Source organism: Mus pahari, chromosome X, assembly GCF_900095145.1.
Source record: "Mus pahari chromosome X, PAHARI_EIJ_v1.1, whole genome shotgun sequence".
Classification (NCBI taxonomy): Eukaryota; Metazoa; Chordata; class Mammalia; order Rodentia; family Muridae; genus Mus; species Mus pahari.
In genome coordinates this window covers 63001058-63028422 of record NC_034613.1, presented here as the reverse complement: position 1 = coordinate 63028422, position 27365 = coordinate 63001058, and the positions used below count along the sequence as shown (strand labels likewise).

The following is a 27365-nucleotide window of genomic DNA, read 5'->3' as shown; positions in this document are numbered from 1 at the left end:
TCAAAAAAAAAAAAAAAAAAAAAAAAAAAACACTGGAAGGGGCCTCCTGGGCTAGCTTCCTCTCCCCACTCACCTTCCCTCTAAAGTTTGCCGTTCCTTGGTGGCAGCCTCCAAACGACTCTGGCTCTCCTGGAGTTCTCCAAGCAATGATGTCACCTGAGCTTTCACAGAGGCCTTGTCCTCAGCCATCTGCTACAAGAAAAAAGGTCATTTCCTATCAGTACTGCTTTCTCCCAAGCTTCCCACTTTTGGCACTCCTAAGACCTAAGGCACTACTGGGTGGGTTGAGGAGCAGGGTATGGGGGAGGGTATAGGGGGCTTTGGGGATGGCATTTGAAATGTAAATGAAGAAAATATCTAATAAAAATGCCTAAAAAAATAAAAAAATAAAATAAAAAATAAAAAGAAAGGACTGTGAGAAAATTTAGCAGGTCCAAGTGGGAAAAGGTGCTTGCCATAAAGCCTAACAACCTGAGTTCAATCCCTGGGACTCATATGGTAGAAGGAGAGAACTGACTCCTGCAAGTTGTCCTGTCACCTACATGTACACCCCATGGCAATATACACATCCACATGTGTGAGTGCAAGCACAGACACACACACACACACTACACAAAATAAAATATAACAAAACTTTCTGAAGAGAAAAGGCCATGTAGCAAGAGAGTTAGGGAGCACCAAGGATTGCCAACAGTAACAATACATACACTTGGAGAAGTACCTGGAAGAGCCCTTTGAAGAACCTACCTGCCCATACCTTTATCTTAGACCTCTGATCTCAACAAGAGACAATCCTCTGTTATCTAAGCCCCTGCTGTATGGTACCTTGCTGCTGTCTCCCCAGATAGGAATGAAATGCTTTGACAAGGCACTCTCTGCATCATTATGAACTTAGCCCCACAATGTAAAACTTGATTATGGCACATCTTCTCTACCCTTTTCCCCAGACTGGTCCTCTCAGATGGCACAATCCCTGCTCACCTATTGTCACCAAGGTCCTGAAACCAGTCAGTCCAAAAAGGCCCTGTAATACCCTTTCATTCCACACTAGGCATACCATCCTTTGGTGGTTGTGTAATACAGGGCCAATTCACAGGCCTGGGGTCTCATAATTCCTCCAAAGGCTCCTAGGGATCATCTCTGAGCCCCCTGGGAAATCCTACCTGATGTGACTGCCTTGTTTTTTTCAGGGGCCTAGGATTCAACTGGGCTGTCTGGGCTGATGCCAGGGTATGTGAGGGCCTTGGCATAGCACCTGCCAGACCTCAGGGTGGCTAGAACCTGAGCAAGCTAGGTCAGGTACCTAAGCACTCCATGCCTTCAAAAGTGAACCCAGGATAAACCCTGGCTCCCAGAGCTCAGGAATGCTTCCTGGTTGATAGTACTCTATATACAGTGAACCACTGTTCACAGCAAAAGCACTTCTCCCTGAGAAGCTTACATCTGGTCTCTCCTGGCTCTTACCATATATGCCTTATACCTTGGAAGATTTTGATGTGGACCCTTTTACTGTAATAAACTAACAGTGAGTGTGATGGCTTCTCTTGATTCAAAGAATGCTCCCAGCAATCAAGCCTGAAAAGGTCCTGAGGAACCTCCAACAACATACTTCCTACAGGAATATGAGTGTTGCTATGGTCTTCAAACACAGGTGGGGCAGAAGGGCCTGCCCATCCACTAGCTACCTGTTGGCATTTCTTCAGGTGCTCCAAATCCTTTAAGGCCTGTTCCCTCTGACTCCGAAGATCAAGCTTCTCCAAGCTCAGTCTCTCCACCAGCCTCCTGGCTTCCTGGAATTTGCACATAAGGAACTCCTTCTCCTCCCGCTGGCTGACCTGGAAATGCAGCAGCTCCTCACAGCGCTCCCTCAGCATCTGATTGCTCTGCCGGATAGCATCTAGGGACAGGGAAGACAGCAAAGGAGATATGAGTCCTAACAGCCAGGCACTCTTATAATACTAACTGGCCTTTCTCTAAGAAGTCAAACCAATTCCTAGCCCATTCCACTGATATGCCCCCAAGTGTCTAGAATGCATTACTAAACATAAATTCTTCACTTGAAGGAATACACCAAAATCAACTTTCTTTTTAAGTCTCATTTATATTCTAGTCATTTGGAGGTATCCCTACCCTGGGAGCACTCAATCCCAGTCCTCCCAGGCTTGTATCTCTGTCTTCAGGATCATGAGGCCCTAAACATGCCTGAAACACTTGAGGATGTAGGGAAACAGTCCCCAAAAGCAAATTTCACTGTGTACTTTATGGCTGCAACCTGGAAGCCCAGAAGGTGCTGACAGAACAAGCTAGTAGTTCTGAATTCTCTTCAGCTGCATATTGAAGAACAGTAAACATCCACCTTACAAATAAGGGTGACATGAGAAAGAAGGCAGTGCCAGTGCAGAAGACATACTCAAAGCTCCTCTCACTGGAGCTGGCCACACCATTCCAAGAGCAAGACACATTTCATCTTAGGAAAAACCCCTCTCTCTGAAGGAAAACTATATCCCCTCCCAACTAAAAGCTTGCTATGTCCCAAGAAAGAATAAACCTACTCCCATTGATTCCTATAGCCCACTCTTCCCCTACCTACCATGGCTTTTTAGCTTATCCTCCTTCCCCATCCCTTCTCCCTTCCCTGGTGCTGGCTTTGAACCACATTATTTTCTGCATGTGACTCTTCACAGAGAACCCTACCTGAAACAAAGAAAGTTAGCTAAGTTTGAAATGCTAGATGGTTCTTGGGCACATCATGACTTCATACCCTGCCAATTACAAGATGCAGGTGACAATAAGCTTTGTCCTTATATAAGTATCCCAGGCCCCTCCTGACTTTTAACGTCATGCCTCCATCACACTGCAATCTTTACCTCGGAGCTCTTGATTCTCTTCCAGACAGCGCTGGAGGGTCTCAGGAGTACCCTGCTCTGAAGGTAGATGTAGCATTGCAGGCTTCCCCAGAGAAGATTCTTCACCCAGCATGTCCTGGTCCTCTGCTGGGCCACCACTGGGCTGCACCATCTCACTCAGCTGATTCTTCCAGAGGTGCTTGTTCATCCAACAAGACAGTGTCTAGAAGAAAAGGGCAGTAGGAGTGCATGAGAAAGAACAGAGTTCTTTCAACTAGACTTCCTTTCACAGCAAAAGGCTGGACATTTTATCTGGTGGAACCAGATACAAAAGTGAAGTTTGAGTTTAAGACATAGGAAATATTACCATTGCAAAGAGAGAGAATTGTGGAGGAAACAGGAAGTAAACTGGGAATCCTACCTCCTCCACACACCTTTAAGTAGAAGCAAAGGGTCCTGGTCCCTCACCCAGTATAGTGGAATGATTGATATATCCACGTCCTAATCCCTCAAACTATAAATGTGATTTTACTTGGAAAAAATGGTCTTTACAGATGTAGTTAAATTAAGGATCTCAAGCCAGGCATAGTGGTGCATGTCTTTAATCCTAGCACTTGGAAGGCACAATCTCTCTGAATTCAAGGCCAGCTTGTTCTACATAGTAAGAACCTGTCTCACAAAAATCAAGGCTCTCAAAGTGAGATCACTGCAAGTTATACAGGTGTGCCATGACCCCAGTAACAAGTATCCTTCTAAAAGACAGATGAAATGGGACTGGGAATGTAGTTTAATGGTAGAGCACTTACCTAACAGGCACAAGACTATGGTTTCAATTCCCAGCTCCATATATATATATATATATATATATATATATACACACACACACACACACACACACACACACACACACAAAAGAGACAGAAAAGAGAATAAACAGGTAGAAACACAGGAAAACAGACACGAGACAGAAGCTGAGACTAGATTGATATAACCACAGGCCAAGGAACAACTGAGCCACCCACAACTAAATACAGCTTGCAGATACAGCATAACCTTGTTCACCTTCTGGTTTTATTCTCCTGGCCTCCAGATCTGTAAGATATCAATTTTCTTCTCTTTTAAGCCACTGGGCCTGTGGGCATTTCTTACAGGAGTCAAGAAAACGCAAATACATGGTAAGAGACTTCAGACCACATTGTACCTGAGAAGTGTTCACTGGGGATAGAGGAGACCTCTTGTGTCTTCTTTGCACTAAAAAGTTTGAAAGTGTGAACTGGGGTGTCTGAAACACATGACCCCTGATATGCTTATGCTGGCTTTTAAACCAGAGAATATGCAGGACAATACTAACCTGGAGACCTTCTAAATCTTGCCTCATACTGACAACCAGGAAGAGAATGATCTCAATGCAAGTTTCCAGAAGTGGGCTTCCAGTAAGGGAGAACGCCTGTAACACTGGGGACTACTGGCTATTAATACACTAAAGGTGTTGCTACCCATAGGTCCATCTGCCTGAGCCCACACAACTGACCCTCCCCTCTTTTTCACCTACTTTCTTCCTTCAGGTTCCAGAAAAGCCTTCTCTGCTGGTGACTCTCATTCCCTCAAAGGCTGATGCTGCTCAGGCCCTTTTACTGAGTCCCCACTTCTTCACGTTGAGGAACTTTGGGACTTCTTTCCTAACTGCATTCACCCCTGCAGTAATTTCATCCAGTCTCATGGTTTTTAACCCAAATCTTAATGATAATATCCCAAACAGTTCTCATTCCTGAATTCCAGATATATATATCAAACTACTTGGATGTCTAGAAGTCTTAAAAGAAGTTGGAGACATGTCTCAGCTATTAGGAGCACTCACTGTTCTTCCAGAGAACCCAAGTTCAGTTCCCAGCACCCATGTTGGGCAACTCACAACTTTTTGTAACTCCAGCTCCAGGGGATTAGAAACTCAAGGGGAAGGGATCTAGAGGAGACTGTTTCAAAAATATTGAAGTATGGGCAAGTGAGACAGCTCAGCGGATAAAGGCCCTTGCTATGCAAGCCTGGAGATATGAGAACATATAAAGGTGGAAAGGAGGTAGCTGACTCAATGTTGTCCTCTGACCTCTACACATTCTAGCCATGGCACCTGTGCTTCTGTACAAATCATACATCATGCATGCATGTGGGGAGCACACACAAATGGTAAATATTTTGTGTAGCATGCCAATTATGTCTCAAGAAAGCTGTTATTGAAAATCGTAATGGGTGGAGCAAGAGAGATAATGGTTCAGGGATTAAGAGCACTTGCTGTTGTTGCAAATGTGGCTCACAAACATCTGTAACACCAATCCAAGGTGATCTGAAAATTTCTTCTGACTCCCTTGGGCACTAGAAAAGCATAGCAAAGCACCTATACACATAAAATAACATCTTCTGTAGAAAAGAAAATAATCATGGTAGAGAATTGTAAGGGGTGTGAATTAAAGTTAACTATGAGCTGATAGTCACAGCTAAGAAATGTGTACATAGAACTTACTATATTATTATTTCTACTTTTGTACATTTTAAATTTTTTCAATAATAAAAGACTGAAAGCACTATCATCTTTCACCTGCATTACTGCAATAATCTCTTTACAGATCACTATGCTTTGCTTTTTCAATGACCCTTTGCAGTCAATTGGCCCCACTGGGGCCAATTACCTCAAAAATAACTCAAACTACTTCTCTTCTCTACCATGAATTCTTTCAGAGTTTCCATTTCTCCTAGTGCAAAAAAAACAAAGTCCATACAACAGCCTACAAGATCCTATACCACCTATACTCCTTCCTCTCCACCAACTATTCTCCCTGGCCCTCTCTGCTCCTACTACTGGTCCTTCCTTTTTCCTAGGAAATGCCAAGACAACACATTCATTCTCAGGTCAGATAAATGATATGAGGACAGGCAAACAGATTATTATGAATCATTTGCAAAGTAAACTGAGGTGCAGAAGGTAAGATATTTAGTTGTGAAGGTACACTTGAAAACTTTTTAAAGACTTCAAATGCACTCGTTTGAAAAACAGCCTAGATGGATGGCGCACACTTGTTGCTCCAGCACTCGAAAGGCTGAGGCAGAACCTTGAGTTCGAGGTCTACCTGGCCTACAGTGCAAAAAGTGTTTTAGAAAAGTTTGATCAACAGAAAATGTCTCCTAACTAAAGAGTTCTAGCACTAGGGGCCAAGCCCTTAGGCGACAGCTGCAATGAAGGGAAGGACAGATCCAATCCGACTAGCCACCTAAGTAATCTGAGTAGCGAATTACTAGAAGCTTGCAGCAGAACAAACTGGGCCTAAGGTGGGGGGAAGGGTGTGGACCTCTGGAGTCTCGGAAACTACGGAACAGCCACCGATGGATCCCTGTCTTTGGAGAAGAGGACCACACCTGTCAGCAGAGTTGGCCAGAAGTGAAGAGGGCTGGAGCAGAGGGATCCGACCGCTCCGACAGAACCGGAGCTCCTAGAAAGTCCTAGTCAGGCGGTCACCCTTCCTTTCTCTGCAGTGGAAAACCCCACTTCCGGCTTCCGGTGTCGTAAGTGCGGGATCCGGAAGTAAAACACAGACTCAAAGGCATGGAGATTAACCAGTGAATCAAAACCCCCAAGTGCCATACTCTATTCCAAAGTCTTAGATCGCCAGCCTGCGTCGGCCAGCACAACACCAGAGCGCTCCTCACTGATAAACATCACACACTTATACACACACTTTTTTTTTTTTTTTTGAGACAGGGTCCTACAAGACCAGGGTCTCGAACTCAGAGATCTACCTGCCTCTTTTTTCCCGTCTGATGGGATTAAAGTAGTGCGTCACCACGCCCACACTCGCCCCTACCCCATTTTCAAGGTACCGCATCCGCACTAAAACACCCAAGTTTCAGCCTGGTCCTGCCACTGGGCTCTGCCGCCAGGCCACCTACAAGGAAAAAGCCTAGAGGAAGCTGCGAAAGTCCAGCCCCGAAGCCAAACTAGTAGCTAGGGGAGGCGTGGCTATGCTGCTAACGGAAGTAGGGTCATCCGGAAAGGTGCAGGGCCTCGAAGGTCCAGCGGAAAGTTAGGCCATACATAATGGCTGGGTGACACAGGAGACAGGGACACGGGAGAACTGTGTGGAGCTGCACCTATGACAACAAGACTTTGCGATCTCGGGGCAGCGGCATCGGGGAAGGCCAAAGGGCGGGGCTGGCCAGGGATGCGCGCGCATTTACCTCTACTCTTCTCTCCCGCAATGGTAGACTAGCCCGAAGCTCCTCCCCTCCTGCCTCTCCTGAGGCGGGTCAGCTCAGTCAAAGCACACGCCCTCTTGCGTTAAATGGGCCAGCGAAGCTTAGCCCCCGGAAACGGGCTGTGCACTACAGATCTGTGAACGTGTTTGGCTGCGGCAACCAAACTCAGGTAAAGGGGTGGTCTGATGGCATATCGGTGGAGGGACATGCTACACGCTTGTACGCCGTGTGTCCCTTTGATGCGCGCTAATCTACTAGGTCTTAACCCATCCCTTTGTATCCAGCACTTTCCCCGCATTGGGCCCATGAGGACTAGACCTTTAGAAGAGAAGGGACTTTCCGGGATCACCCAACTGGGCCAGAAGAGAGCCGGAGCTGAACTCCATCATCTGCACAATCAAACGTGCTCAGTTCATTGTGGAGTTTCTGGCAGACACCAGAGTACGATAGTCCCATATACAGAGTGTGATGCCGTGACCAGAGTGGATGTCCTAGGTGGATTATATTAAAATTTTAGTACTTTTGTAATGTACAACCCCTAGTGAAGGCAACATTGGAGGTTATGGCTGGAGCCTCAGAGGCAGCAGTTTCTGAGTCTCCAAATGCCTGCATGCACATGCGCACATGCACACACACACACACACACACACACACAGCATTCCCAGCCAGTGGTTTTAATAATCGTCACCAGCCTGGTGAGAACCCAAAGGACCCTTGGACAAGATTAAGTTGTCGATGCTCTTCCGTTCTCCTACCATATCAATGAGCCTTTCTTCCACCAGAAAACATCATGGCAGAGCAGGTGGCCCTGAGCCGGACCCAGGTGTGTGGGATCCTGAGGGAAGAGTTGTACCAGGGTGATGCCTTCCACCAAGCTGATACACACATATTTATCATCATGGGTGCATCGGTGAGTCTCCCTTCAGGCCCCGAGTCTAAAAGATCAAATATATAGCATTGTGCAAGGCACTTCTCTCTCTGTATCTCAACTTTCCCAACTGACGGAACTGCTGAGATACCCACAAGTTCTACTAGGTTGAACTCTATGGCATATATTCCCACCTGTATGTCCTGATCATCACAGCAGTACCTGATATACAAGTACTTGTGTCACATTTCAGAAATCTGTGCTCAGCCATTGAATGTAGGTCAGACTTGGATCATCCAGGTTCTAAAGCACCCAGTTGGACTTCCTCCTGGATGGAAAAAACTGAGGTGCAATTAGGGAAAATTCTGATTTTAATGAATCTATAATTTGATAAATATTACGGTTAATTTCAGTGGAAGAATCTGAGGTCCTGCCTCTCCCTCTTTTCTTTCTATGGCATGAAGTTCCCTGGGAATAAACACCTCCTCTTTGCCATATCTTCCAAACCTACTGCAAATTTCTGTTCATCCCACCTAGTCCCAGTTGTCCAACTGGAACAACTACCATTGTGCTCTGTTAGAAAAAACTGAAGAACAGAAGCAGTCAGAGGGGTGTTGTACTGATAGTACACAGTGAGACTAGAGCAGGTGGGGGCTTAGTAAAGCCATGGGCTTAGACCAAATCACCCCCTTATGTGCTGTGTGGCAGCAGGGCATGTTCAGTGACCAGTGTTCGATGGCAAAGGTAAACTCAGTTGCTTGCTTTTAACCCTGGAATCAGCTCACCCTCGTGTGACCATCTTCACTATTAACTTATTGTGTAATCTTGGACAAGAACTTCATCAGAGCTAGTGTGTTCTTGAAAGGGTAGCCACTGGCTCAGCGCTTTCCACCCTGGACCCCTCAATGCTGGAGGAGCTCTGTGGGTTTTTGTTCATATAGAGCATTGCCATTCACTAAGGGCTACAGCTGTAGGTCAGTGGTAAAGCACTAACCTCATATGCATGAGGCCCTAGGTTCAATTGCAGTACTACCCAAAAAATGGAGATCAGAACATGCCACCTCTTTTGCCAAACTTGTTTGTTGTCTGCCTTATATTTCTGAGCAAAAATGGGAGTGGCAGAACTTAGAAAAGGAATGCAGAAACAAGCTGAGGAAAAGGGCCCTGCCACTGAAAGGGGAAGAGAGAGACAAACCAAAGCACTGTCCCCTGGCTCCTTGTAGCTCTAAGACCTAAGGGAGGTACTTAGTTGGAACACACAGTACAACAGCCCTACCCTCAGCCCTGTCTCTAGCCTAGTCCCCTTAAAGGAGCTATGCGTGTATCTGCCACAAACCTTAGCATGTAGGACTCTGCCTTCAGTCTAAAGGGCCAACTGGAAGAGAAAGTAACTGAAGATTATTTCCCCTGCCCCACCCATGCTTTCATAAACATGCAGCAACAATAACCCAGTTATCAAAGATCATTTTTAACTGTAGGACCTGAACTCTTAGACACCTTGTTGATAGCTTATTATGTGACCTGGAACAAATGTCTACATTTCTCTGAACCCTGGTATTTTTCATCTAACAAACAAGAACCAGGCAGCTTCTCTGGCTTTATCCTAGGCTAATTACGTGAATTCTAGCCTCGAGTTGAGCAACTTCCTTTCACTGCAATCAGTATGGTTCCCCTTTGCTCTCCTCTGCTCTGGGAGTAGGAAGCCAGGCTTCCAGAGTAGAAATGGGAAGTATTAGCTCCAGCAAAAGGGAGTGGGGAAGAAAGAAATTTTCTAAAAAGCATCATTGTTTCTTTCTGTTCCTCTCAGAGGTCCTGAGACAGACAGACAGACCCTGTGCTTAGCCCCTAGAGTAGCTCCTGCCTGATACTTCACAAATGCAGGAGGCAGGCAAGGTGCTATCTGATCTAGGACACCTGCAAGTTCTCCATTCATTAAACGTAGCAGTCAAGTGTCTCCCATTCCACAATAGCCTCAGTTCCTATCCTCCTTGTGGGGACAGTGTACTCTGGGGAGCTACATGTAACAGAAGTCACAAATGGGTTCTTGTGTACTAAGGCCCCTGCAACACACAGGTCCCAAGAGCAAGGTAAGTTGAGGATAAGGGCAACTGCCCTCTAAGTTGGGAACAAGTTCAGTGTGACCTAGAAACTAAAAGGAAGCTAGTGTCTGGCAGGCTTCAAGCCTAGGAAACTGGAACAAACTAGGGCAAGTTGATCCTAAGTAGCCATCCTCTGCCCCTTCTTCCTCCCCAAGTCCTTACCCAGTCCTTACACATGTACCCAGCTTCCTTGGTGGGGACATTCTCAATGTACCTCACTGTAGCCATTCCTCTTCTCAGAACTCCCACCCCAACAAGAAAGGGAACAGAAATCCTTACTGTCCCACTCCTTATGGACCATTGCAGGGAAGGAACTGAGCCTAAAAGGTGCCCCAGCCAATAGGTGAAGCTAGAGAGTGACTCTCCTATGCAGAAGAAATGAAGTAGGTTGGGAGTCCACGTGGGCAGATGAGCTCACTACGGGGCCATCTCTCTAGACATCAGATTCCCTACCTAGCCTATGTGATACCCATAGACTCAGTGAGCACTCAAGGTTCATCCTGCTGACAGGACTGTGTGAGGAGTGACCTGGCAGTCCCAGCCCATCCCTCTACTTAGGTCATTTCAGAGCTGAATTCTCCTTGGGCTGGTAAGACTCTTGCTGTGTCATGATGACCTTGGCATTCTTCCAAAAGCCTGGTGACTCACAGAGTCCCAGGGTGTTAGAAGGAGGCCTTTTGTTAAGATTTTTAGCCGAGATCTACCTCGTATCTCCCTATGTCTCATTCAGTGCCTGGAAAAATAGCTGATCCTCGGTCACAGTCTTCACAGTCTAGAACTCTGTTTTGGGAAGCTAGGTGAGTCCCTCATCCCCAACAACCCTTGGGAACTGAGTGCCTCACTCCTGCAAGGCCTTCACTCGAATTTCTCCCAAACAAAAGGCTGGGTATGATTTGACTTCAAAAAACAAGAACCCAGCCGGGCAGTGGTGGCGCACGCCTTTAATCCCAGCGCTTGGGAGGCAGAGGCAGGCGGATTTCTGAGTTCGAGGCCAGCCTGGTCTACAAAGTGAGTTCCAGGACAGCCAGGGCTATACAGAGAAACCCTGTCTCAAAAAAAAAAAACAACAACAACAACAACTCAAACCTCAGCTAACCATAGACCAAGTGGTACTCAGGGTCTCTTTGCCCTTATCTGGCCAGATATCTGTGGCTAGAGATCTTAATCATGTCTTAATTCTCCTAAGTCACCATATATCCTTAGGTAGATCCTTCTCCTGCCATGGTACTTGGGCAATATGAGGGGGTGGCAAAGATGAGAGACTTCCAGCTGCCTCTCTAATTGCCCCTACTCCCACACATGGTAAGTTTAGATTTTAGTTCTTCTCATGTTCCTTACTTCAGAGGAGTTTAGTGAGAGTCATGAAGCCAACAGGAAAGACAGGGTCATCCCCATCCCTGAGAAGAATGACTGCCTCCCACCCCCACTTAGTCCTACCTCACCTCCCTTGGGTGACTTGAAGCCAGGCAGACTGTCAGTTGCAGGCTGAGCCAAAACAAGGAGAGCAGGTTCTATGTCTTGTTAATCCCAACAAGAACAAGAACAAACAGCTCTGGGTGTGAGGCAACTGTGACTCAGCAGACCAGTCCCCTGCCACCAACACATTGGCTGGAGTCTGTACTGATTCCTCCCAGTTAGTTGGAATTTGATCATAAGCAAACACTGCCTGCTTAGAGAAGTCTACAAGCCAGGGTTCTCATTGTTTCTTTTAGTTTCTAGTTCCCAGCAAGCCAGCCCTTTCCGGAGTGTGTGAGGCCAGGATAAAACCCTCTGAACATGAACAGTAACCCACATCCCACTGATGGAATATCACAGAGGCATTGAGGGCATTCTGAGGAACTAAGAACCATCCTGGGGGGGGGGGGGAATCCTGGCCCAGAATTGGACTTGTCTGTGCTGAGCTTTGTGGGACCTATAAGGGTCTTGCACAACAGAGTAAAAGCTTTGCCCAGCAGAGTGACTTGGGAGACAGTAATTAGGGCACTCGGGTGGCTGTGCTAGGTATCACATGAGGAAGTGAGAGATGAGGCTCCAGAGCAATAGAAGCCCAGCTGGCAGCAAGTCTTAGACATTTTCCTAAAGATTGTCATAGCATTGAAGTTACTTACTGGCCATTGGGCTCAGGCTCCCAGAAGTTCATATGGAGGGTGGCAGTTATCATAGGAACCCACTCACCAGTGCTCAGGACTTTAATTCTGAGCAGTTGACAGACGTGGGCACTGAATTGCTTGCTCATGCCAACACAGGGTGTTAGAGTTTAGCAACAGCCCTCTATGGAAGTTTTGGGAACCCAGAAGAACCTAAAAATGACATGCACACAATTGATTCCATGGACCAGTCACTCAGCAAACCCCTGAGAACAAACATTCAAGCCATGAGAATCCCTGAGTGCCCATAACCATCCTTATCCAGAACTGCCATTTCCCAGACCCACTCCATCTAAAAACTAATCAGTCTAATGAGTCTAAAAACTCATCAGTGCAGCTACATGGTTCACTCTCTTTTGTTTGTTAATATGCTAACCAAGTCTACTACTCAGCCTCAGCCTCCCCTGAACCTCTGCTCCCATTTTTGTTTTTTGGGGGGTTTTTTTTTTGTTTGTTTTGTTTTGGAGACAGGGTCTCACTATGTTTCCCGGGCTGACCTTGAACTTGTTATACTCCTGTCTCAGCCTCCCAAGTACTGAAATTACTGGTATATACTAGTACATCTGGCTTAGTCATTTTTGAAGTTTGAATCTAAAATGGTATTACCACTACAGTGTTTTGATTTTATTTTATTCATTTTATGTACATAGGTATTTTGCCTGCATGTATGTCTGTACCACTTACATGCCTAGTGCTCTCAGAGGTCAGATCCCTAAAACTGGAATTACAGATGGTTGTGAGCCACCATATGGATGCTGGAAATCAAACTAGTGTCCTCTGAAAGAATAGCTAGTGCTCTTAACCACCAAGCAACCTTCCCAGCCCCACCTCTTCATCTTAAAGAGCTAGTCAGCTTAGGCTATGTAATCAGCTTGGGTTATGTTGTATATTAGTCTACCTGTAATAACAGAAAGTTGCCTATTAAATATTGTACTAAAGAGAACAGCAGTTCACTCTCTGGGGGTCCCTGATCCATGGAACCCAGCATCTTTCCAGGTCATGGTGATCCCAGCCAGGTAAAGGAGTATTATTCTTGCTGTATTCTGCATAGCTTATTTAAATTTTGCAAGGTTCATGCCACCCAGACCCACTCCATCTAAAAACTCATCCCAAACACCTGAGAAATTAGTGCCAAAATGCCTTGTTAGAAAGTGGCGTTTTGGGGCTGGTGAGATGGTTCAGCAGGTAAGAGCACCCGACTGCTCTTCTGAAGGTCCTGAGTTCAAATCCCAGCAACCACATGGTGGCTCACCACCATCTGTAACGAGATCTGACTCCCTCTTCTGGAGTGTCTGAAGACAGCTACAGTCTTTAAAAAAAAAAGAAAGAAAGAAAGTGGTGTTTTGAGTTTTAATTAGATATACCTGTAGTAAAAGTTTCAGCAAATTACTTTTGTATAAATAAATATTCAGGTTCTTAAAACCAGAGTTGCTTTTTCTGTAGAGAGTGAATTAGGATATAGATGGGACCAGTGCCTTACTCCTGTTGTACTTGCTCACCTCTCCCCATGAAGTAGTACTGTCCTGTGTTGCATGGGTTCACACTTCTCCCACGTTCCTAATTATAGGGTTTGAGATGAAAGGGCAAATGCCCTACTCTATTCCAAGAGCTTGGTAGTCATTTCTGCCCCTTCTTCTTGTACCTGGTTTGGCAGGGTACAAAATGAAAGCATGTTGGGCTGTTACTGATTACTGGGATACTGAACTGAGTGTGCACATTAGCTTGGAAATGAGCATCATGAACTTATGTCTAGGTTCTTTATAATATTTAGTTTTGTAAATGGTATTGTTTTAAATTGCTAATTTTTCCAACTCACTAATAAATGAGTTTTATTTACTGTTAGTAAATAAAAGCTGTTAGCTTGTATCTACTAATATTTACAGTGGGTTCTTGGGGGTGCTGTTTGGTTGATTCATTAGTTTTACAGTGTTACAGATAAAACCCATTGCCTAACGCTTGACCACTGAGCTATATTCTTAGCCCCAAATATTTATAATTCTTATTGGTATATTTCATCAAAAATAACACAGATCTTAAGGACACAGCTGGGCAACTTTTCACAAACTTGGCACACCCTTGTAAATTTCTCCCCCCATTAAGAAAGGGGCTTGAGCCGGGCATGGTGGCGCACGCCTTTAATCCCAGCACTTGGGAGGCAGAGGCAGGCGGATTTCTGAGTTCGAGGCCAGCCTGGTCTACAGAGTGAGTTCTAGGACAGCCAAGGCTACACAGAGAAACCCTGTCTCGAAAAACCAAAAAAAAAAAAAAAAAAAGAAAAAGAAAAAGAAAGAAAGGGGCTTGAAAGATGACTCATTGGTTAAGAGTATTTGCTACTTTTGCTCAAATCCAAGTTTGGTTCCTAGTACCCACAACAGGCAGCTGACAACTCCATATAACTCCCAATCCAGGGGATCCAGTGCCCTTTTCTGCCTTCTATAGGTACCTGTACTAATGTGCATATACACCCCCCAAAATACCCATACACATAATTAAAAACAAAATAATTACCTAAATAAAAAGAAGAAACAGAGTATTATCATCTAAAATCTTAGCACTGCAGAGGCTGAAGCAGGAGATTCACTTCAGGAAAGACATTCAAAACTAGCCTACCTAAACAACATAACAAGACCCTGGATTAAAGCAATGTAAAACATATGGTGGTATACTTCTCCTGTAATTCTAGAAAGGTGGAGGAAGGAGGATTAGGAGTTCAGAGCAGCCTTAGCTACATAATGAGTTTGATGCTAGTCTAAGATACAGGAAACCCAGTCTCAAAAAAAAATTTTTTTAAGTAACTAAATAAAGCCAGGTGTACTGGTATACAGTTGTAATCACAGCACTTAGGAGGCTGAGGCAAAAGGATTACCTTGACTGTAAGGACAGTCTGAGCAACATAGCAAGTTCAAAACTAGTTAGGATTACATAGCAAGACCCTGTCTCAAAGCTACAGCAAAAAAAAAAAAGTATGTACCCAAAGAGCCCCCACTTTGTAGCCATTGTTTCCCTAGGAGTAATGTTAAACTTCCTCTCCACCCCCTGCTCAATTATTTTCACCCTCTTTTCTTGGTACATATTGTAATGAATAAATGGTAGCTATTTTGTTGATGACCTAATCTAGGACATTTCTGTCTTCCCACACAGTTCTTGGATACCCCTGCCAGCCAGTCTACCACGTCTCTAGGCAACTACTCATCTGAGTCCTGTCATAATAATCTAATGTTGCCCATTCTGGGGCTTTTAAGTGATTTCATGAGTATATAGTCTCTTATGTCTAGCTTCTATGGTTCATCATAATATATTTTTAAGATTTGCCAACACTGAAATGGTAGCTCATTCCTGAGTAGCTGAATACAGATATACAATTTGTCCATCTGCATGCTGGTTTATTTTACCATTTCTGGGCTATTTTAAATTAAAGCTGCATGAACATTCATGCACAGATCTTTGGGCAGCTGGCTACCTGCTTTTATTTCTCTGGAGTAACACCTAGATATGTATAGCTACTTCACCTGATAAGAGGCTGCCATGCTGTTTTAGATTTAATAATTGCATGTTTCTAAACACAGTCTATGAGTTCCATACCAACACTAGGTCTTTCTTTTGCTTTGGCTTTTTGTGGAAAGGGAGTTCTATTTGATATGGGTAGTGCAGGTTAGCCTGGAACATACTATGTTGCCCAGGCTAGCCTTTTACTCATGGAGTTCCTCTTGTCTCACTCAGCCTCCCAAGTGGTTGAATTATAAGTATGTACCAACATGCCCAACTATCATCATTTGTATTACAGCCATTCTAATGAGTCTGAAGTGGTGTCTTGTTAAAGTTGCATTTTCTGACACCTTGAACATTTCCCATGTATTTTATGGCCATTCATTTCCATTCTGGTGAAACATCTGGCCAAACCTTTTACCCATTTCAGTTAGATTGTTTTTCAGTGTGTCATAGGAGCTACTTAGATATTCTGAATACAGGTAAGTTTACTGAATACTATATCTAAGGTTGAAACTTATCTTTTTGGTGCTAGGGATTATACTCTGGGCCCTGCACATGCAAAGCACATACCCTACCACTAAGGTCATAATGCCAGGCTTGCCTATTTTCCTTTGTTTCTTTTGTTTCATAATACTGGATATTGAGGGCTGGTGAGATGGCTCAGTGGGTAAGAGCACCCGACTGCTCTTCCAAAGGTCCGGAGTTCAAATCCCAGCAACCACATGGTGACTCACAACCATCCATAACAAGATCTGACTCCCTCTGGAGTGTCTGAAGACAGCTACAGTGTACTTACATATAATAAATAAATAAATAAATAAATAAATAAATAAATAAATAAAATACTGGATATTGAACCAGTCATATGCATGCCCTTCATATTTTCATATCTCTCTCTCCTCTCCTATACTCCCTACCCCCAGTGCAGACCTTGAACTCTTTATGTATCCAAGGATAATCCTGAAGTCCTTATCATCCTGCCTCTACTTCTGGAATGCTATGATTACAGGCTGCAGTACAATGCTGGCTTATGATTATTACTTTATATCCTAAGAAATCTCTATCTACTCATCACTTTTTTAATCTAGCAACTTGGCCAAACTCTCATTAATTCTAATAATTATTCCGTAGGTTGATTTGAGGTATTTTTTAATAAACAAGCTATCATCTAATAATGACAGGTTTTTGTCCTCTATTCCAAACCTTATACCACTTTCATTTTCTTGTCTGATGACACTACCAAGGGCTTTTAGTTTAAGACTGACTAAAGAGGCAATAGCAAGCATTAGAATTTTCTCATAGACACCTAGATGTTTGTCTGTGATTGTGTTTAAAGAGAAATTTAACTGAAAAAGAGAGACCTACCATGAATTTCATAGAACACACTATTGATTGGTACCCCTGACTGAACAAAAGGAAATTGGAGAAAGTAAGCTAAGTGTCCATATTCATCTCTCTGCTTCCTTGCTGTCAACACAAACTTGACACCCCCATCACCATGCCTTCCCTAACATGGCAAACTATACCCTCAAACTGTAAACCTGAATAAACCCTTCATCCCCTAAATTTCTTTCTGCCAGGTATTTATTCATAGCAACAAGAAAGATAAACAATACCCCATTTTAAATGGTGTTTTTAGGGTGTTTGGTAGATGTCCTAAATCAAAGAGATTCTATTCCCTCTTTGATTAAAAAAAAATTAAATAGATTTTTTTTTCTGAAACCCTTTATCTGCATTTGTTGAACTTAACAAAGTTGCTGTATTTTAAAAGTCAATACATAGAAATGAAGATTTCTCAGAAGGCCTATTGTAATCGCAGCTACTCAGGAGTCTGGGGCAGGCATTCAAAGCTAATGTTGACTACAAAGTAACTTCCAGGCCAACCTGAGTAAGTTTTTGAGACTGTCTCAAAAGATAGGCAGACATGGTGGTACATGCCTTTTTAATCCCAGGAAGTAGAGACAGGTGGATTTCTGTGAATTTGAGGCCATCCTGTTCTTCGGAGCAAGTTCCAGTTCTGCCAGGGATAAGATCTGTGACTGTCCTAGTTAGGGATTCTATTATTATGACCGAAAGCAAGTTGAGGAAGAAAAGGTTTATTTGGCTTACACTTCCACATCTTAGACCATCACTGAAGAAAGTCAGGAAATGAACCTGGAGGCAGGAGCTGATACATAGAGGGATACTTCTTACTGGCTTGTTCAGCCTGTTTTCTTATAGAACCCAGGACCATCAGCCAAGGTTGGTACCACCCACAATGGGCTGGGCCCTCCCACATCAATCACTTAAAAATGTCCCACAGGCTGATCTTATGAGAGTATTTTCTCAGTTGAGGCCCCCCTCCTTTCTGGTGACGCTAGCTTGTATCAAGTTAACATAAAACTAGCCGGGACAGGGACTATATATAGTTCAGTAATTGAGTACTTGCCTAACATGCTTGATTTCCTGAGTTCAATCACCAGCACCACATACACACACAATGGTTTTTTCAGAATTTTTCATTTAATTTCTTTTGAAGGGTATTGGTTTTTGTTTTGTTTTTAGACTTGGTTTCTTTGTATAGCCTTAGCTGTCCTGGAACTCATTCTGTGGACTAGGCTGGCTATAAACTCAAGAGATCCGCCTGCATCTGCGTTCCAAGTACTGAGATTAAAGGCATGCACCACCACTACCTGGCTAATTTTTTTAAGATTTATGTTTTTCTATTTATGTGTCTGTCTGCCAGCCAGTAGCCACATGTGTATGGATACCCACAAAGGCTAGAAGATGTCATTAAATTCCCTGGAACTGAAGTTACAAGCAATTGTGAGCTGCCTGATATGGATGCTGAAAACCAAACTTGGGACTCTGTACAAAAACAGCAAGTCTCTTAATAATATTGAACATCTCTTCAGCCCCTTTTTAAATCTTTTAATGTGATTTTCAGTGATTGATTCTGTCGTTGCTTTTGAGATATATCTCACTATGTAGCCTAAGATGGTCTTAAACTCATTATCCTCTGCCTCCGTATCATAAGTACTGAGATTGTAGCCATGTACCACTATGCTGACACTCAATGACCACTAACTTTGAACTGATGACATCCCCCCAACTCAGCTTTTTTAGTACTAAAATCATATTCAGTCATGTACCACCATGCCTAGCTTGCTTGTCTTCTTTTTCTTGCTGTGTATGTGTCCTTCTCTGTGTGTGTGAAGATACATGTACATATGTCTGAGCCTGTGTGTAGATACCAAAAGCTGACGTCAGGTATCTTTTTACCATTGCTCTCACTACCTTTATTCTTTGAGACAGGAACCCTCATTGAACCTGTAGTTCATCTGTACAGCCAGGCTAGCTGACAAATGAGTTCCAGGACTATATAGAGAAACTCTGACTCAATAAACAATCAATCAATCAATAGAGTTTTACATTAGCCTTTGTCATCAAATTGTAGTACTAAAGTTCTCAAAGTGCCTTTAGAAGTATTCCCCCTTTATTCTGTCTTCAGGGGAAATTTACTTCAGAGTGGAATTCTCTCTTCCTTGACTCTGGTAGAAGCCATTAGCAGTGCTTTTCAGGCCAGGAGTTGTCTTTGTATCATTGCCACCCCTTAGGTCCATTCCTCCATTATATCCTAGGCTGGATCTTTTTTTAAAGACATTTTTCCATCTTGCTGAACATGGTGGCACACATTTGTAATCCCACTACAAAGAAGACTGAAGCAAGAGGGTTGTCTGTAATTTAAGCCCAGCCAGGACTACATACTGAATTTAAGACCAAACTGGGCCTTTACTCCCAGCACTGGAAGACAAGAGGCAGGCAGAGTTCTCTGAGTTTGAGGCTAGCCTGGTCTACAGAACTATTTCCAGGCTAACCAGAACTACACAAAGAAAACCAGACTTGGGGATGGGGGGTGGACGGTACCAACCTTGGTTACATGGCAAGGCCCTCTCTCAAAAAATAAAATTAAAAAAAATTTTTTTAATTCTGTATCTCAGCTAGGCTGTAGTGGCACACACATTTAATCCCAGCACTCCGGAGGCAGAGGCAGGTGGATATCTGTGAGTTTAAACTCAACCTGGTCTACAGGATGAATTTGAAGACAGCTAAGGCTATACAGAGAAACTCTATCTTGAAAAAAACAAACAAAATTCTCTGTCTCATTCTAACTTGTTAGGGTTTTGTTAGGCTGGGTTGGGTTTTGCTGTTTTGGATTTTGGTGGTGGTGGTATTGTTTGAGATAGGGAAAGGGTCTTATGGTGTATACCTAAGGCTGACTTTGAAGTCTAGATCCGCCTGCTCCAACTACCGAAGTACTGGGATTATAGACCTGTGCCACAAAGACCAGCTTTTCTTTCTTGGTTTGGTTCTTTAGTATGGTTTGATTTTTGGGGAAGTTGGTTTTATTTTGGCTTGTTTTTTAATAGCTCTTAATTTATTCTTTGAGAATTTCATACATGTATACAATGCATTTAAAACATATCTACCCTCCATTCTCTCTCTCAACCCCTCTCCCACTCCCCCACCCAATTTTTCTTTTTGTTATAACCCATTAAATACAATTATTGCTTCCTACATGCTCATGAGCATGGAACCATCATCTGTTCCTTGAGCAATTACCAAGGGGCCATGAAGAAAAATTACATTCCCTAGCAGCCATCAGCTTCCAACAGATCCTTAGCTAGGGATAGGAGCTTGTGAACTACACACACACACCATGCTGGCCAACTTGATCTCATGCAGGCAACTATATCTACTGTGGCTTCATGTGTGCCACAGCCTTGTCATATCAAGAACATAGCAATTCACAAGTCTCCTCTAGCGCTCTTTTGTTAGTTTTCTACTCTGTTTGCTTGTTTGTTTTTGTAGTGTGGGGGTGGAAATGAGAACCCTTGCCTACTCCAAAATCACTGAGCATCTTCTCCAGCCCAATTTCTCCATTGAATTTTTCACTGCTACCTTATTTTTTTTTAATTCTGATTTGGAAGAGGTGATTTTGAAACACCTTTTTATTGGGAGGGTATATTATCACCAAATCTGGCCTTTGTTACAGAGACAAGACTTCACTCTGCATCATCAAACTTTTCCTGCCGTTATTTTTCTAACTTCCCAAATTGAATAACCATCTCATTGCCTTCTAGCTCCAGTGACATCTGAGGCCATATCTCACAAGTTTTGTTTTTCTTTTTTGTGCTGCCTTTATCATCCTTAAGCTCTAATGAATTCAATGTCTAGGGTTTCATCTTGAACCCAGCAGTGTCATCTACTCATCTGTATCGGTACATGGCTGGTACAGGCTTAAGTCTCAGGGATCCTCTGATATATATGGGGAGGGCATAGTAGATATATTTTTAGCTAAGTAGTAACCCCAAATGAGGACTCAGATCACCACTGGTGGGGAATGATCTAGGTTCTTGTTAGCTCTTTCTGATATGTTTCTTCTTCTGCAGGGTGACCTGGCCAAGAAGAAGATCTATCCCACCATCTGGTCAGTAATATTTCTACACTACCCCCCAAAATACTCTCTACCAGGTACAGACCTTGGCCTTCCCTAGCCAGTCTGAAAACAGCTGTATTGTACCCTCAGGTGGCTGTTCCGGGATGGCCTTCTACCCGAAGATACCTTCATTGTGGGCTATGCCCGCTCACGACTCACAGTGGATGACATCCGAAAGCAGAGTGAGCCCTTCTTTAAAGTGAGTGTGACATTGGATCCTAGAGCCTTGTGCTGTCCTTTCTTCTACTCCACAGTAAGACTAGCTCCAGGCATCCCTTGAGAAGACATGTCCTTATTCCTATCACAAGCAACAGTTCCCTCCTTTCTCATTTGACTTACTAACAGGCAGGGCCACCCAGAACACTCGATCTCTGACATCTCACATCCTTGCTTTCCCTTGCCAACCACACAAAAGCTGTATCTACTTAATTGTGCCACCTTCTTCCTGACCTTTTAACAAAGACAGGAAGAAGGTCCCTTCAGCCTCATATCTGTCTCCTAGCTCCACTCTGGCCTCATCCTGCTATGCTCTGGTACCACACTGGGACATGCCAGTAGCTGGATGAAAGGACCCTTCCAAGTACCTCTTTTCTCCAGTAATTGCACTATGTTGACATTTTCTCACCACCTATAGTTTACTGTGGTAATTTTGGAGAGACAACCTTCTCCATCATTCTTTTTTCTCAGGTTAGACTTTCCTGAAATCCAGTTTCTATTCTAGGTATGAGGGCCCCAAGGATACGTAAAATGTGCCAGTGATTTGCCCCACCTACATATATTCCTGCTATGTGCCTTAGCCCCCTCCCTGTGGTACACAAAGATACCATAATGAAGTAAACTCCTGTACTTGCAGAACAATGACAGGGACTCAAGGAAAACCCACCTTAGCTGTGGAACAAGAAATTGTTGAGAGAGTGAGGGGGGCAGGCACAGAGGGAGAAAGAGATCTTCCACTCCTTTAGGGCAGAACAACTGTAGACTCTTGAGAAAAGTAGAAGTTGACATTCATCTGTGTATCCCCAGGCCACTCCAGAAGAAAGACCCAAGCTGGAGGAGTTCTTTGCCCGTAACTCCTATGTAGCTGGCCAGTATGATGATCCAGCCTCCTACAAGCACCTCAACAGCCACATGAATGCCCTGCACCAGGGGATGCAGGCCAACCGTCTATTCTACCTGGCCTTGCCCCCCACAGTCTATGAAGCAGTCACCAAGAACATTCAAGAGACTTGCATGAGTCAGACGTAAGACCTGTCTTTCTCCACTCCTGTCTGTTTGTTCCTGTTTCTGCTACTCTAAACAGCCCCCAGGTCAAGCCAGTCTATGCAAGCTGAAAAGATGAATGCCCCTAGTTTGTTGTCCATATGGATCAGCATCCCCCCCCCCACGCAAGCTCTCACTACAAAATAGTGGCCCCTTGCAACATTTCCCACCAGGACCATAAGATGACAGTGTTGCTCCACAGAGCAGATGCTCATTGTGAGACTTCCTTCCCCCCCCACCCCAATCCTCAGCAGATCCACAAGGTGGCAGTGTTGTTTCATAAGAGAGCACTGTTGGCTGCAAGCCATCTTTCTCTTCCTCCTGAATTTAGAAAACAACTTTAGCACTCTGTTGAGTGGCAAAAAAAGGAACCTGGTTTTTTAAATCGTGGAAATCTGGGCAAGGTGACACATGAATAATTTCAGCACAATGGAGATTGAAGCAAGAGGACTGCTTGGTGTTCAGGGCTAACCTGTAATACAGAGTAGTGAGATTGTCTCAAACAAAACAAAATTAAGCTGGGTGTAATTCCAGTACTCAGGAGGCAGGAGAATCATTATGTTGTCAAGGCCAGCCTGGGTTACATACTGAATTTGAAGTCATTCTAGTCTTTATAGTAAGAATATGTCTCAAAAAGAAAATAAAAGCTAGTTTAAAAAATAAGTAAAATCAGTTAAAGTCAGTTTCATTGGGCAATGACTGTAGTCCCTGCTACTGAAGGAATGAGGAAGGAGTACCCTTTGAACCCAGGAATTCCAGGACAACCTGAGAAACACAATAAGACTTTAAGAACATAAAACCAATGAGGGAAGCCAAACTGGATGGCACAGTACCTGTGATCCCAGCTCTTGGGAGGTGGAAACAGGAGAAGCAGGAATTTAAGGTCATTCTTAACTACATAAAAAGTTCTTGGCCAACCTTGGATACATGAGACTAATTAAAACTAGTAAGGAAGCTGTGTCCTTGACGTTCCATCTGCCTTCTTTCCTGTTGGCTGCTAGGCTACTTCTGACCCACTGAGGGTCTGGCATGGGGAGGTGGGGAACAAGGCCACCCAAGAATGTACCAGTTATGCTACCCTAGCACTAAGGTGGGAAAATCCCTGAAATTGTTTCAGTCCCTACCATGTAAGGGAAGCTTCAAAGATGCTGTCTATTCAGGATAAGGATCAATAGTAGCCAACAGAGCTTCCCTGAGTCACCTGAGAATACAGTGGATGAAAGCCCTGCTCCCTGGTGTGAGGGTCAGAATGACATATAGCCATAGGCCTATTCCTGGGAAAGGTTTGGGAAATAACATGATTGGGGACTCCAAGCAGAGGCTGGAACCGCATCATAGTGGAGAAGCCCTTCGGGAGAGACCTGCAGAGCTCCAATCAACTGTCGAACCACATCTCTTCTCTTTTCCGTGAGGACCAGATCTACCGCATTGACCACTACCTGGGCAAAGAGATGGTCCAGAACCTCATGGTGCTGAGGTGCACAGGGGATGGGGTGGAAGGGGACCGGGGCAAGGGTGGCAATATAAGGAACCCCACCTGCCCTGCTGCCCCAAAGTCAAATTCCTCCTAGATGCTGGCCAGGGTACTAAGTTCTAGCCTAGCTCACATACAGCCACTATACTGTGGAATCCCAAATGTAGCATCCATTCATGAACCCTTCCAAAATGTCTCTCATGCTAGCCTCTCAACGAACCTCCTACAGGTTTGCCAACAGGATCTTTGGCCCCATCTGGAATCGAGACAACATTGCTTGTGTGATCCTCACATTTAAAGAGCCCTTTGGTACTGAGGGTCGTGGGGGCTATTTTGATGAATTTGGGATCATCAGGTAAGAACCCATATCCTACCTCAACTCAGCTCATCTTCACACTATGAGGGATAGTGTTCAAGTGAGCTGTTGGGGGTAGCCATGAAGGGTATAACTCCCATCTAGCCAAACCCCAAAGGATTAGGGTTAGTATCTACTTCCTTGCCTTAGGATACTGGGAAGACACTAGGGGTAAGGAAGCAAGGTTTTCCAGCTTGTCACTAGAAAGCCTTGTTTGGTAATCCTAGGGCATCTAGAACTTAGTTATCCCCTTGGCCCCACCCTGGAAATGACACGTGACTAGAGTATCTGCCTCTTCTGCTACTAGGGATGTTATGCAGAACCACCTCCTGCAGATGCTGTGTCTGGTGGCAATGGAAAAGCCTGCCACCACAGATTCAGATGATGTCCGTGATGAGAAGGTAGGTGGAGGCATGTCCACCAGGTCCCCAGCAGCCATGCCCCATAACAGGTAATTCTATGACAAAGCACTGGGCTCATGTCCATTCCCCTACACCCTCCCTGTTACCTGCATTGGTTTTCTCCCAGGTCAAAGTGTTGAAATGTATCTCAGAGGTGGAAACTGACAATGTGGTCCTTGGCCAGTATGTGGGGAACCCCAAAGGAGAAGGAGAAGCTGCCAATGGATACTTAGATGACCCCACAGTACCCCGTGGGTCCACCACTGCCACCTTTGCAGCAGCTGTCCTCTATGTGGAGAATGAACGATGGGATGGTAGGTGACATTTCTAGGATCCAGCAAGGCAGGGTTAAGTGTGCCCTCAAAGAGACACTTCTTGTTATGGTCATGGCATGAATACATGGTATTCAGTGGTAAGAATACTGGAGAAGGAGGGCTACAAGTGGGAAATGACCCCAGTCATTACTTATTCCACATGTACACATTCATACATATACACAGGCACAGGAGCTCTCTCTCACACACACATAGCACAAGACTAGGAAAGCCAGTCCCTGAGGTCATCCCTGCCCTCTAGGGGTACCCTTCATCCTGCGCTGTGGCAAAGCCCTGAATGAACGCAAAGCTGAAGTGAGACTGCAGTTCCGAGATGTGGCGGGCGACATCTTCCACCAGCAGTGCAAGCGTAATGAGCTGGTCATCCGTGTGCAGCCCAATGAGGCAGTATACACCAAGATGATGACCAAGAAACCTGGCATGTTCTTTAACCCTGAGGAGTCGGAGCTGGACCTAACTTATGGCAACAGATACAAGGTTCAACAGGGAGGACCATCTGGGCAAGGCCCTAAGGGAGGCCCTGGGTGGCTGAGTACAGTAGTATCAGCAACATTCCCCCTTTTCCAAACCTGCAGAATGTGAAGCTCCCTGATGCCTATGAACGCCTCATCCTGGATGTCTTCTGTGGGAGCCAGATGCACTTTGTCCGTAGGTGAGGGACCCCCAGCCTAACACAGTCAGGCAAGAGGGATGGTTTTCTCCCTCTGTCCCTGTGTGCCTCCACTCCATCCTACACTGTATCCCTTCAGTGATGAACTCAGGGAAGCCTGGCGTATCTTCACACCACTGCTGCACAAGATTGATCGAGAAAAGCCCCAGCCCATCCCCTATGTATATGGCAGGTAAGGGAAGGATGGGAGCTAAGAGGGCCAAGCCAAATGAAGCAGGGCAGTAGGAATTACCAAGGATAAAGGTCACTCATGTCTCTCCTTTACCTCCTAGCCGCGGCCCCACAGAGGCAGATGAGCTGATGAAGAGAGTGGGCTTCCAGTATGAGGGTACCTACAAGTGGGTGAACCCTCACAAGCTCTGAGACCTGGAACTTACGCCATCTGCACTCTGCCCCTCTGGCTACCCTTTCTGCATCTGCCCTTCTCACCATCTAACCCTATATTAGGACTATTGACCCCATATTGGAAGGACTTTGGGACCATAGGCCTTAGATACACATTCTAGTCCCTGGGCTTGGGCCACCATTCTGTCCTATGCTGCTGCCACTGCCACCACCACTGAGCCCAACTACATTCCTCAAATACCAGGCATTCAAAACTCATTGTGTTTCACCACTGGCCCTATGTGAGCCACTCATCTTTCCACAAGACCTAAATCACCTCCTCCCCTCCAGCCCCTGCAGAAAGAATGCCTATCAGTCTGTCCCTAGACTCCTTAAGACAGGAGTTAGGAACAGTGGGGAGGAGCCTTAGGCCTCAGAGGGACAATGACCAAACCAGACTCCCCAGAGGCTATGGGCAAGCTCCTCAAAACTTGAAGGAAATGGTCAAGGACATCTATGTGAGAGGACCTGCCCATGGCCACACTAGCCTCAATGCTACTAGACATTCCTCCTCACCAGCTAGAAGAGACCTCATGCTGCCTAGCAATATTTTGGGGCTGTAGATGTCCCCTGACCAATTCCATACTCCATGGTCAACCTCATCCTACCTATGGGCAGCCTCCTTACCAAAGGAAGGTAAGAGCAGCAGCTAGAATTTTCCTACCCCAACCCTGCCATTAAATCCACAAAACAGTTTTACCTGTCTCCTTGTCTCCTTGTCCTTTTCTCCCTGCATCCAGGATCATGAAGGAGAGACTTACTATTTCCCCACTTCTCATATTTATTATTCAGGGTTCTATTAAAGAACAGAACTGATAAAACATATATACTAGAGTTGTTTAGAAGCTACAGTCCAAATAGTCCAACAATGGCTACATATTTTGAGGAAACACCTGAGGCTGATGCTAGAGCAGTCTATTAATTTGAAATCTTCTGGGATAGACAAACTAGAGAAAGAAGGTAAAGTTAAGAAGTTTAGAGGAAATTTTTTATCTTGGGTGTACATTTGAAACTTCTAGGCCCAAAGTCCTGACATTTGATGGAGGGGAGTTCCAAGACCAAGGAAAGGTGGAGAGATACCACCACCATGAATAGGTAATAGAATAGGCAGGTGGGGAATAGGTTGTTGATTGATGATACTTATCTGAAATCTATTTGACCTTTGATAGATGATTCAAGTCAGTTACCTGAAGCTTGCAAGAACGTTTTAAAGCTTATATAGACTAAACAGATAGTTTTTAGCACAATAAGAAGCACTTTTGAGTTTATACTTATTCGGCAGATCTCTGAAGAATCTGCATACCATCTGACTA

The 27365-nt window shown here is 44.6% G+C and overlaps 2 protein-coding genes across 11 annotated transcripts in view; one reads left to right on the top strand and one right to left on the bottom strand.

The window, feature by feature from the left end:
- The window catches only part of Ikbkg (inhibitor of nuclear factor kappa B kinase regulatory subunit gamma), a 56422-nt gene that overhangs the window by 11656 nt on the left and 17401 nt on the right, over positions 1–27365 (bottom strand). The window contains exons 1-4 of one of the 9 annotated variants that reach the window (XM_029534057.1): positions 11496–11579; positions 2868–3069; positions 1683–1897; positions 74–192 (exon numbers count right to left, since the gene is read on the bottom strand). In XM_029534057.1, the coding sequence (XP_029389917.1) occupies positions 74–192; positions 1683–1897; positions 2868–3054 (521 nt within the window). In that variant the 5' untranslated portion in view covers positions 3055–3069; positions 11496–11579. Of the gene's footprint in view, positions 1–73; positions 193–1682; positions 1898–2867; positions 3070–6254; positions 6383–6700; positions 6768–7073; positions 7115–11495; positions 11580–27365 lie in introns of those variants that run through there. The other 8 variants (XM_029534059.1, XM_029534060.1, XM_029534054.1 and 5 more) reach the window with 8 other exon arrangements.
- G6pd (glucose-6-phosphate dehydrogenase) lies at positions 6898–27300 on the top strand. Of its 2 annotated transcripts, none has more exons than XM_021187722.2 (13): positions 6898–7260; positions 7874–8001; positions 21127–21164; positions 21264–21372; positions 22197–22414; positions 23752–23910; positions 24137–24262; positions 24570–24663; positions 24791–24977; positions 25240–25475; positions 25574–25650; positions 25748–25840; positions 25941–26751. In XM_021187722.2, the coding sequence occupies exons 2-13, from the start codon at positions 7882–7884 to the stop codon at positions 26029–26031; spliced, it is 1548 nt and encodes a 515-aa protein (XP_021043381.1). In that variant the 5' UTR covers positions 6898–7260; positions 7874–7881; the 3' UTR covers positions 26032–26751. The 2 variants fall into 2 exon arrangements, with proteins under 2 accessions (XP_021043381.1, XP_029389912.1); XM_029534052.1 differs by having other exon boundaries at positions 7156–7260; positions 23749–23910; positions 25941–27300.

Bases quoted from the DNA above. Each gene is read 5' to 3' on its own strand.
- G6pd (XM_029534052.1), top strand. From the start codon at position 7,882: ATGGCAGAGCAGGTGGCCCTGAGCCGGACCCAGGTGTGTGGGATCCTG. The intron at 25,651-25,747 runs GTGAGGGACCCC...GTATCCCTTCAG, and splicing joins CAGATGCACTTTGTCCGTAG to TGATGAACTCAGGGAAGCCT. The intron at 25,841-25,940 runs GTAAGGGAAGGA...TTTACCTCCTAG, and splicing joins ATCCCCTATGTATATGGCAG to CCGCGGCCCCACAGAGGCAG.